Below are 12,561 nucleotides of genomic sequence, written 5' to 3'. Positions count from 1 at the left end.
AAAAATTGTCACAGAAACATAATTAAGTGCATTTGTAGCTCTTTCCATGCTAGTGTAAGAGTTTCAGTAACTTGAAAATATCTGTGACCTACTTCAGTACAAGACCATTTGAATTTGGAGTATACAGTGAAATTAAACAAAATATTTAAACACAAAAGGGAATATTTATGTATCATTGTATATTAATAATGTTTCATTCATCTTCTGTGTGTAATATCTCATGCAGGCTGCAGTATTTTCATGTAGCAATTATAATTTGATCAGAAATCTGATGCCTAGAGAGTCAGGGATATTCATTTTTGTTTTGCTCAATTAATGAATCAGAAAATTTTTTGCACTTACACACACTTCTGTTTGCTATAACATATATGTCTGTACAGATATGTGTGTGTTTATTTAATCTTGCAATCTAAGGTTAAGTGTTACAGAATTGTTGAAAGAGAAGGATGGTGCAAGATGTGCTTTCATATCTGACATTATCATGGGTGTCTTGAATTTGTTAGAAAACTGTTTTATATTTTTTAAAAATATCAGGCAGTTATACATATTTATTGAAGAACTGCATTTTGCACAACATTTTTCCTTCTGTTCCAAGATAATTTTCATCATATAAAAATTATTAATTACATCACTAAGTTCTTTGTAAATATTTTTTTTATTATACAAAAATTATTAATTACATCACTGAGTTCTTTGTAAATGCAATCAAAATCTAAAACTAAATTAGTTTGCTGGAAGGGTAACTGTCTCTATATATCTTTCCAAAAATCTAAGGCAGGAGATAAGTAAGAATAAATGGAGAAAATGACATTGGCAAAATGATTTAACGATGTGTGTGCAAAAATTTTAGGCAGTGGCCTGTTGTGAATAATAATGTCACATTTAAAGTAGTTGAGCGAAAATAAGAGAATCTAGACAAAGAGAATAGGGTTCAGAATTGGTGTCAGTGGCAATTAGTAGGTGAGGAAAGGATAAGTCATATTAATGCAAACTCAAACACACAGACTTGGTGCCATAAAATATGTGAGAGAGAGCCAGTGGGAAAGAGTTAATTAACAGTTTAAGTAATTTGATAAACAGATGTCCAATCTGTGTCACGTGCTTGAGATTTCGCTGTTTGATTACTCCCTAAAACATCTTTCACTTCAATTTTTTCTTCACACCCAAATTTTATATCTGTTTAGTGACGTTCAGAGTGAAATAAAATATTCAGCAATTTTTAAACACATTTTTAGCATACAGTTATCATGCTGTTATTATTTTCGTTGCAATTTCAGTGAAGTAATGGTTAATTTTAAATGCTGTTTGCTGTGAAAGTTTCATAACTGTCATTCCTTATAATTTCAGTTTACAAACACCCTCTTTTCCCATCATGAAGCAGGTTGTCTGATTCATATTTGGGACTCCCTCAGTTGCAAATAGGGAGTACCCATCTAGTGCCTTTTTACCTTTTATTTTCTTCTTTTTAAAAAGTTTGTCTGCTCATATATATTCATGATAAATGTAATAGAGAATAAATCAAGTTTCATCAAGTGTTAATAAATTACGTCTAATTTTACTTTCCTCTTACCACAGTTAGCTCTGTAACATAATGCAAAAAGTTAATGGTATGAACAATCTCTGTTGGTACTTTCATTTTGTGATTAAAAAAATAGTTCCTGTGCAGTTGAATCCAGTGTATCTCAGTTACATTCAGCGTATTAATGCCTAAAATTTACAGAAATTTTATTACAGCAAACCATTCATCATAAATATGACTGTGAATGAAGTTCCTGTTGAGAAAAAGGGCTGGGTTTCAGTGCTATTAAAAAGCATCAAGGATCAGATTATGATGTCAGCATGACACAACAGTAGATCTTAAGTGACAAAGAATTTGATGTTAACATAAATTTAAGACAGCATTGACTGAGGACGTTACCTCAAGTATAGGAGAGGAAGCAGATGATTTCCCTACAGTTGAGAGTGGTATCTGCAATCTGATATTTTACAAGTCAAGAGGTTAAATTAACCTGCCTCTTTACCAGTTAATATTCTTGAGCTACTTTATTTTCCTTTTATCGGTCATGTTTCCGAATACCAATTTATGCCCAATCCTTTAGCTACAGCATAATGTGCAGCACACCATCTTTGATAGTGAAATACAAATACTGAGAATATAGTGCAATTAACTTAAAAAACTGAAAGAGTATTAAAGTCTATAATTCCTATATTATTTTAAAATAAAGTTACTTCATGCACTGATAAACGTCCTTCACTGTTTTGTACAATTTTTTTAAAAATAAGGTGTTAAACCTCTTGTGGACAGAGTAACAGTTCAGTTGGGCTTTATTTTATAATTTTTACAAATACATCACATGCAGTGAGAGTTTACATAAAATACTGACATTGTCTTTGCGATATTTCACAGAAGAAACCAGTTTTATTCATATTTTATCAAAATTACTCTTTCTATTTTTTGTTACAAAAAATAACTAAGGGCAAGTGATTCCACTTTACAGTAACCTGAACTTGAAATATGAAAGTTCTCGGAGAATTCACAAGATCATAAATGTGTTTAAATGTTTGCAAGAGAAATGAGCTACAATGAAGACTGTGTTATTACTATTATTATTATCATTATTACTGTTGTAAAACACTACAAAAATTTGAGTTCTGCTGTTTGATAAAGTCTGCTGTTTAACATGATGATAATGCAGATCGTAGAAAATAAAAGTTACATATACTTGATCTGAATTTAATGAGCACTTAAATATTGTCATTTTAATGTATATATATGTATATAACTTACTCTTTCAGTGTAACTGTATTGTTTTTGTGATAAAGAGTACAAAAATGTTTTACCTTATAACAATGATTTATATAGAAGTGGCAGATTAGCGAGATCTTCAGAAATGCTTTTAAAAGTCGTAATAAAATTTAAAAGTCAATGAGTTTATGGTGTTTTTGCTTGAAGTTATTGTTTTTTCTGTAAAGCACTTTCTTCAATGGAAAAATAAAACTTCTTTATTTGTGAATCAGTCTTATTATTGTTTGTAATATTGCTTCAATTATTGCGAACATTCCTTTGAATATATCTTATTTAAATACATTTGACTATTTCCTTGAATAAAATTATTTTTTTAATGATATTTTGATGATCGATCATGATCTTTACCTCTAACATACGAACAGACTTGTAAATTTATTGTTATCTACAAAAATGAAGTTAGCCCTAGTCATTGTAAGGCCTTTCCGACAGGTTGTATCTCTTTCCTCATAAGATGATAATGTTGTCCATTAACACACATCTAGTTACAGTCATTCTTGCAGATATGTTTGTGCAGTCACGTATTACTGACTTGTGTATGTTGATACTTATGCTATCGCCAAGGATCTGTTTCCTTATACATCCTTTCAATGTTGTCACGTAACATCTTCTCTTGATCTGAAATTAAAAAAAAGAAGTGACCATAGAAAGATATCAATATTTAATATATTACTTGTTTCATTGAAAAATCTAATATGAAAAGATAATCAACAAATTTTATTTGTTGTTCAGTTTACCGTAATTGTCAAAGGAAAGCTGTGCATTTGTCATTGTCTGCGTGGTAACAAGAGAAGTTGGTGACTTACATAAATGTGTGAAAAATAGTAGGCAATACTTAAAGACAAACACCTGCTGCTAGCATCAAAATGTTCATCTTTTTAATAATCATAGAATACTGATCTATATGTAAATATATTATATTTCATGCTTTCTCAAAAAAACTTGAAAATAAAAAAATAAAACAAAAAAATTGAAAAAGTAAAAAAGGTCGGATGTTTTGTGAACCTATTTGTTAAAAACAAGAAATGAAATAGATTGGAGAGACTTATGATGTGCCTCCTTTGCTGCACCTGATTTCGAGTGTCATTCAAAGTCACATAAAATGTTTCTCTAATGTATTTTATTTCTTACTTTTAGACAAATCATTTCACAACTCATTTGAACATTTTTTAATGAGAATTTTACACCTCAAATGCTTTTTTTGGTTTGTGAAGTACATTTAAAGGCAGTATACAAAGCTCCACTTCATATTCATCACAGTAAGTTAGTCTTAAAACCACTGACAACAGTTTGTAATTTATTATGACTTACCTAGTAACTTTTTCCATATTAACAAAAAAATGATTAAAAGAAGGGGGAAAACATGAAACTTGTAGGCTCAGCTTTGTATAAACACTGTCAAACATTGAATTGATTTGAATAATATGAGGGGGTAGCCAAAAAAAAAGTGGACTTTTTTAAAAAAACTTGCATTTTAAGCACAAACCTTCAGACCCCTGCATAGTACTCGCCACTTGCAATATAATCTTTTCTAATATTTTATTCCTTTTTTCAAAACATTGTTTAAATTCATCTCTTGTGATGCTTGACAGAGCCTCCACCGTTTTTTTCTTCACCTCAACAACGTCTCTATTCATTCTAGGAAACAAATGAAAATTGCATGGAGCAAGGTCAAGTGAGTATTAGAGATGAGGAACAGGGGTCATACCATTTTTGGTCAACAATTGTTGAACAGAGAGGGCAGTGTGAGGAGGGGCATTGTCATGGTGGAAAAACCAGTTGCCTTGTTGCCACAAGTTGGGCCACTTACACTGCACCCTGTTGTGCAATCTTTTAAAACGTCCAGTTAGAAAGCCTGGTTAACTGTCTGACCCTGTGGAATAAACTCTGAATGGACAACTCTTCTCACAGTGAAAAGAAAAAAATAAATTACCATTGTTTTAATGTTTGATTTCACCTGACGAGCTTTCTTGAGGTGAGGCAAACTTGGGGTCTTCCGCTTGCTTGATTGCTGCTTTGATTCAGGATCATAAACATAGCACCAACCTTCGTCAACTGTGATAATGTGAAAAAAGTTTGGATCATTTTGGGACTCTTCTTTCAAAGTACAGCCTACATCCATGCGACCTTATTTTTGTTCAGCAGTTAGCAGTTGTGGCACAAATTTGGTAGCTGACCTTTTTATTTCCAAATCTTCTGTCACAATTCACTGAACTGAACTGTAAGTCACTCGTGACAGTTCCACAATTTCTTCAGTGGTCTGTCGTGGATTTTGTTGATGAGTGCATGAATGTTTTCAACATTTTCATGTGTTTGGGCCATGGAATGATGACCAGAATGAAGTTTGTCATCAGCTGATATTTCACAATTTCTAAAATGGGAAAACCACTGAAACACTTGAGCCTCCCCTATAGCATTGTCTTTATGCATCAGTTTTAACATTTCTAGAATTTCTGAAACACGTTTTACTTGAAAAAAGCAGAAAAGAATGTAAGACCTTCAAGACTGGCAACAATTTACAATCAAAATTTAGTGCAGATTCAGATTTCAATGTGAGATGCTTTTAATAGTTCCCACAACAAAAGTCTGTCTTGAAATCGGCAGAAAAGCTGAAGAGATTCTGGTTGTATGCAAAGTACCCCAGGACAAGACATAGTCCATACCTACACTGCGTGACAGCAATGGTAATGTTACCAATGACAGCTCTGCTAGAGTGGACTTGCTAAACATGATTTACCAAAATTCTGTTACCAAATAAGATGCAGTAAATATTAAAGATTTTGAATTAAGAATTGACATTGGTAATTTGCAAGCAGATACACTCAGTGTAACGAAGCAACTTAATAAAGGCAAGTCATCCTCTCCAGGTTTTTTGCCAGTTGGGTTTCTTTTGAAGCATGCTGATGATATAGCTCCATTTTTAGCAGCCGTATAGAACCACTCACTCAGTGAAACATTCATGTCTAAGGATTGGAAAGTTGTGCAGGAGCCATCAATAAAAGAAAGAAAATAGAGCAATCTGCTGAATTATAGACCCATATCATTGACTGCAATTTGTTGTAAGATTTTGGAACATATACATTGTTCCAAAATTGTGGAATACCTCAAAGTAAATGATCTATTGATACACAACCAGTACATAATCAGAAAATATTGTTTTTGTGAAACATGACTGGCTCTGCATTCACACAAAAAATGACAAAGGGCTCTCAAATTGATTCCATATTTCTAGATGTTCAGAAGTCTTTTGACACTGCTACTCCCAAGCAGTTTCTAATCAAGTTGTGTGCAAATGGAGATAGTCTCTGTTGTGCAACTGGATTTGCGATTTCCTGTCAAAAAGGTTACAGTTCATAGTAATTGATGAGAAACCAAAGTGATATCTGGGTTTATCCCAGCAAGTGCTGCAGGTGCTCTGCTTTTATTAATCTTTGTGACCAAGTTAGGGAACAACCTGAGCAAGCAAGCTTCTTATACTGTTTGTAGATGATGCTGTAATTTAGCATCTAGTAAAGTCATCAGAGGATGATGACAAATTGCAAATTATTTAGACAAGATATCTGCATGATGAGAAAAATGGCAATTGACTCTAAACAATAAAAACTGTTATTTTCTCCACAGGAATACTAAAACAAATTTTGTTAAACTTCAGTTACTTGACAGATCTTACAAATTATTTGTATTAGTGTTTCAAGGCTTTTAATTCAACTAAATACCTAGGTATTACAATTATAAACAACTTAAAATGGAACCATCACATAGAAACTGTTTTTGCGAAATGTGAACCAGTTTTATTGGCAGGACACTTATAATATGAAACAAAAATACTAAAGAGACTGCCTGCACTACACTTGTCTGTCCTTTTTTGGAGTATTTCTGTGCAATATGAAATACTCACCAAAAACAATTGTCAGAGAACACTAAAAAAGCTCACACTGCTTTACACTGTCAGAAAATAATGTCATGGATACAATGAGTGAATTGGTATGGCAATAATTGAAACAAGGGCGATTTTTAATGCAGCAAGATCTGTTTATGAAATTTCAATCACCAACTTCCTCCTCCATATGCCAAAATATTTATTTGATGCCCACCTATATAGGAAGAAATCACCTCATAATGAAATAAGAGGAGTCAGAGATAGCACAGAAAAAGTTAGGGCTTCATTTTTCCCACAATCTGTTCAAAAGTGGAAAAGTTAAAAAAAAAAAAAACTGCAGTTGATTCTGCAAACCCTGTACTAAACAGTTAAGTGTGAACTGCAGAGTAATCATGTGGATCTAGATGATGAAATTTTCATGTGATTTGGTATTGCAGAGTGCAAAATTTAGGAGGCATACTGCCGCCTCCGGCAACAACAATGAGCCTAAATGGGCTATCCATCAAGTGAAACTAAGTTTCGATGGCAGATAAGGGTATATCATTCCATGCTGCTTCAACTCTGTGCCATAGTTCATCAACTGAGGTGCCTGGCAAGCAACGGGATGGAAGTCTCTCAGCTACCCGTGACCAGATGTTTTCAGTCGGCAATAGATCTGGAGGATGTGCTGGTCAGGGCAACAGTGGAACACACTTTGGATCAAAGCAGGTCAGGAAAGTTCAAGCATGTCCAGTCTTGTCTTATCCTGTTGAAAGACAATATCATGGAGATGTTGAAGACAGGTCACTGCTAATCCTCGAGCAATCATGGAAGTGAGGCGTCAGGACCACTTTGGTATCAGTGTATGGGCAGGAATTGTCAGTAACAGACTCATAGGGCCATACACTTTACCAAAAAGATTAATAGGGGCTGTGAATCACCATTTTCTACACAGTGTATTACCAGTGCTACTGGAGAATGTTAACCTTGCAGAAAGACGACTGCTGTGGTTTATGCATCACGGGACACCATCCCATTTTCTACAGATTGTGTAACAGGACCTCACTACAATGTCTCATGGTGAGAAGGTCTGGTATCATATCCTCCCCATTCACTGGACCTGAATCTGTTGGATTGCTGGCTATGGAGACATTTAAGGGCATTGGCATATGTCCAAGGCATCAATAGTGTGCAGGCATTACAGGAGCATGTGGCCAATGCATGTGACACAAGGCAATTGAGCCAGATGTACTTGAAAGAGTGAATGATCCACTGCTGTAGGATGTGTCAGGATGCATGGTAACCACATGCAGAACTGCCTATAGTTTCTGCTTCTACATGACAGACAGATGATAATGAGATGGAAGATTCACCCATTTCTCAAAAGGTATTGGCTTGTGGACATACAATTATACGAACTTTTCTTCTACTTTTGACAGTGCTACCTGCTGTAGGAAGATGTAAAACTTTTTCTTAAACACTCTATATGTCTGATGCTGGATACACCCTACAATCCTACATCTCATTTAAGATTCTCTGTCTTACCATGATGTCATACAGCTGCAATCTTCCTGTATCTCAGCTTTTTCCAAATGTACGTCTGCATATTGTAATTCTTGAACAGTGTGTTTGTTATATATGACACAAAATGTATTGATAAGGTGGTGCTCAGCTACATTGTATGTTGACAGTCGGGTGACATTGGACTGAAGTGTTCAGACTGTGCTAGATTATGTACAACAACTCTGAAGCACGGTTTCCCAGTCCAATTTAAAACCCCTGGACATTTTGTGAGGCACTTTATGAAAAGCTTGCAGTTGAAAAATGTGAGGCCTTAGCACTCAGCTGCAACAAACCAAGTACTTTTAAGAGTGTTCACCAGTCATTTCTTTGAGCAGTTTTAGAGGAAATTATTTTGATTATTTGTCTTTTAATCATCTTGCTTTCTGATCCATATGTGTGTATCTGTGTAATACTGTTGATAAATGAGATGAAACCAATTTCAGCAAATAAAAACACAATTTCAGGAATGAAATTCTAATACATTCTTTTATGAATTATAATATACATATTGTATTATGACATTATGTAGTCACCAGTTTTCAAGTATTTACTCAGCAATGATTGACTTCTGGGCCAAATAGGAAGTATGTTAAGTTTTGCACTCTAGAAAGAATATGCTCCTTTCCAAATATACAAAGTTTTGTATAGAAATGAGTAAGTGATATATCTTGAAAATTTAAGTAGTGAAAAATGTAAAAGTAACATTATCATTAATGTAATTAGTAATCTTCAGTAATAAAACTTGACTGCAAATGTTACTGACCAGAATCAGGGCTTCACTATTATGACTGGAGGTATAAAAACTATAACACTCCGGTGCATTCATTTCCCAAGTATTGTAATGATTTGATTACTATATCTTTGTACAATTTGGTTTAACAAGTCACTGTAAACTTATTCATTCTTTTTGCCAGTGACTTCTATATCTGTGTACAGAGAACAGAGGAGGTCATTTGCAGATTTTGTGAATGTTTAACTCAAACCATGAATGGCCAGTTTTAGAGGGTGGACCATAACAAGATAATGACATATATTCATTGATGGCAACATGCTCAGTACTGATAAGCACTGTCTTGTCATTGAGCATACAAACATGTATCATATTGCCACTCATATTAATATGTCAACAACATTGATGAATATCCATTACAATGGATTTTTGATGGAAACTGGATATGGCTGAATATTAGTATCTTATAAAACATTTTAGTTGTTGTTTGTGCTGTGTTATTCATAAGTTAATGCCATGTTAACATTAATGAGAACTATTGCAAGGATAAACTCCTGCACTTCATAATGATCCATTCCCAACTTGAGAAGACATCGTTATATTCTTTCAATTACATTAAGTTAATGTTGAGTCATTTGGGAATGTCGGCAGGAGACCTTATGGGGCAGGTACAGCTGCCAGTTCAAAATATTTTCTTTCTTCACTAGGATGCTAACCGAGCTTAACCGATGGATTACCCACAATGGTGAAATGTGCCCTCACTTTTTGAAATGCACTGGAGAGTTTTAGGATTTGACCCACTACAATGGCAAATTGCTAATTAGGAACTTTACTCCACCACTTCTCTTCCCCTAGTTGGCCAAATACCTGTAATGAAAATATCTCCACGATCAGGAACCAGCTACCATTGAATCCTGAGATACCACACAAGCATGTGTTAACAGCTTTGCTCACCAAGATAGGTGACTCATTGATGTGAGTGAGAGGAGAAGGAAAAAGAAAACATGGATGAGCAGTCAGTCAGCTGGCCCTAGCATACTTGACTGTACTGACCCAGCTGAGTACTCATGTGTAGGGGTGCTCAAGTGGCTCACACACAGAATGAGGAGTGAGCACGTTGCAATAGGACCTCCTGGCAGGGTAGCCTAACCACCTGCACCCAATCTGACAGGTACACAATGCCAGCCTAGTATTAAATGAACAGACTCAGGTTCCTTTTCCCAATATTAAACTGAGTTTGTGTTACATATGCTAGATTCAAACAGTACATTCATTGTATTTCTCATCATTTGTTATATGTATCTCCACATAAAAGCTTTGTTTACCCTTTTCGTTAATGTAATTATTGTAACATTTTCCTATGTAAACACTTTGTCATTTATGTATCTTATATATGAACTATATGAATAATATCTCTGTAAGTCACACATCATGTTTATCTGTGTTTGCAACATTCAGCTTTCACCTGAAGATGTCCTGATAATCTGAAAGCTGGTCTGTGACCAAATAAATATAATTTTACAGAACTTTAGGAAGTGTTTTCCTTTTTAACATTACTATCATATTCTCCCAAGCATCAATAGAAAATTCAGTTAATGTTAATGAAACTTATTTATATTGATCATACTACTCCACTGAAGATGTACACACTTCATTGGATGAGTATCACCGAACACCATATTGCAAGTAAAAGTCTAGATGCGGCCTTTACCCAGTGGTGGATATAAATGGTTGATGGTGATGGGGATTATTATTATTATTATTCCAATTACACACCTGGCAATATAAGGAAACAGAACAACTTTAAAACTTTTGTTCTGGAGAGTTTAATTGAAATGAATTTGTTCCTGCTAATCCAGCTTTCCAGCTGATGTGCCTCCCTCTACATGAATTTGGAGATTTATATCCCAACAAATAATTTAATGATTCCTTTCTCATGATCATGACTGGGAGAACTACTTCACTATTACCTTAAAATTGTGGTTTAGCTGGCCCGAAAAAAAAGGTTATAATTTAATTAGATAGATAAAAAATCTACTCACTAAGTGGTAGCAGAACACACACATAAGTCGACTGATAAATTCTTATGTGTGCTTGAAACAAGTTTTTTATGAAAAATCACATAGTACATAAGTATAAATGACATTTCTTACTAACCTTCCCGCAGATTAGCAATTATGCACTGTTTCCTTAGAAATTCATAACATAGTTCTTTACTTAATCCAAATGCATGCATGTTACAAGTGAATGTCCTGAAAGAGAAATAATGGTTATTATTATCAAAGAACTGAATGTTGTTCCTGAAAAATGAAATTTATAAGCCAGTGTTAATTAGTCATTTGTACAACACAGTGAACTACAGTAGTGATAATAACTTAATATTTTATGTGGCAGAAGACAAGTATTTGCTGACTACAACCTGAAGGATAAAGATCTATTTCACAATATCTTCCTTATGTAGTAGTTTCACTTTGTGTACTTGAGAACTAGTCACTTTTATCTGTCTGTTATGATGCTTTGACTCAAATTGGACACTTATTTGTTGAGTTAAATTTCAATTAAATACATTGTCTGGTGTTGTGAATGAGTGCTTCCTTAGTTCAGTCAGCTCTCTTACACTTTTACTTTGCCTCTAACATCATTTTTCCTGTTGTCGAGTTTCTTGTAGCCTAAAATGAAACTATGGTACCTTTTACCACATTATATGTTTCTGTTAATTTACATTCACACCATTGTGTTCCTGTTTCTTAATGGTAATGTAGTGTGCCTATATAATCTCTGTATAATTACTTAAAAGGCCAAAACCAGTTGTGAAGAAAAGGTTTAAATGAAGTGTTGCATAATAAGATCAGCTCCCAGCCTTTTCATTCCTCGCCTTTCCCCCTCCCCCTCCCCCTCCTGTCCTCCCTCCCTCTCAATATAATTGTTAAGACACTGTATCCGTTCTTGGAAGAAGCTGGTACAAATTGTATTTTAGCTGCTACAATGGCTTTTCTTTCGATTTCTTAAATAACTTATGTGAAATCAGAGAATAATTTTTCAGTATGCTTATGACTGATTGCTTCCTGTATTTATACTGAAAAGAGCTAATGTAGTAAGTGCTGATAGAGGAATGTGATGACCTCCCCTCCCTCTTCTGGTGTGTGTGGTGTTTGGGAGGGGAAATACCAATGCAGCGAACTTTCAATTACCAAAAATCTTTCAATTCATATTCATATCAACATTTCTATTTGTTGGTTCTCCACTGTAAAGTTTCAATACCAGACAAAATGTCACTTTTCTGCCTGTTTAGTGTGATTATCAGTTTATTTTCATAGCTTTGACCAACAGTGTACAAAATACATTTATTCAGAGACTCATCTGCGGTGATTCTTAAGCTTATGGTTGCTAATTATGTATGTTTGTGCCCAACCTGCAGGAGGTTCTTCTTCAGCGTATCTGTTTTATTACATTTAATATGACTGTGCTTTTACTTCTGGTTTTGTTAATATAATATGACTGTACTTTTGATGAATGAACTGTTTTGTTATTCAGAAAACAATTTAAAAAAACAGTATATTTTATTAATACAATAACAACTTACCTTTGATGTAAGAATGCTAT

At 34.2% G+C, this 12,561-nt stretch overlaps 1 protein-coding gene across 1 annotated transcript in view; it reads right to left on the bottom strand.

The window, feature by feature from the left end:
* Positions 1–717: 717 nt before the first annotated feature.
* Positions 718–12,561, bottom strand: part of LOC124594803 (uncharacterized protein KIAA0513) — a 249,300-nt gene continuing 237,456 nt past the window's right edge. The window contains exons 8-9 of the mRNA XM_047133233.1: positions 11,116–11,210; positions 718–3,424 (exon numbers count right to left, since the gene is read on the bottom strand). Of these exons, the coding sequence (XP_046989189.1) occupies positions 3,360–3,424; positions 11,116–11,210 (160 nt within the window). The 3' untranslated portion in view covers positions 718–3,359. The remainder of the gene's footprint in view (positions 3,425–11,115; positions 11,211–12,561) is intronic.

This window comes from Schistocerca americana, chromosome 2, assembly GCF_021461395.2.
Source record: "Schistocerca americana isolate TAMUIC-IGC-003095 chromosome 2, iqSchAmer2.1, whole genome shotgun sequence".
Lineage (NCBI taxonomy): Eukaryota > Metazoa > Arthropoda > Insecta > Orthoptera > Acrididae > Schistocerca > Schistocerca americana.
Note: the sequence above shows the minus strand (reverse complement) of the source record. Positions and strands in the feature narration are given on the sequence as shown.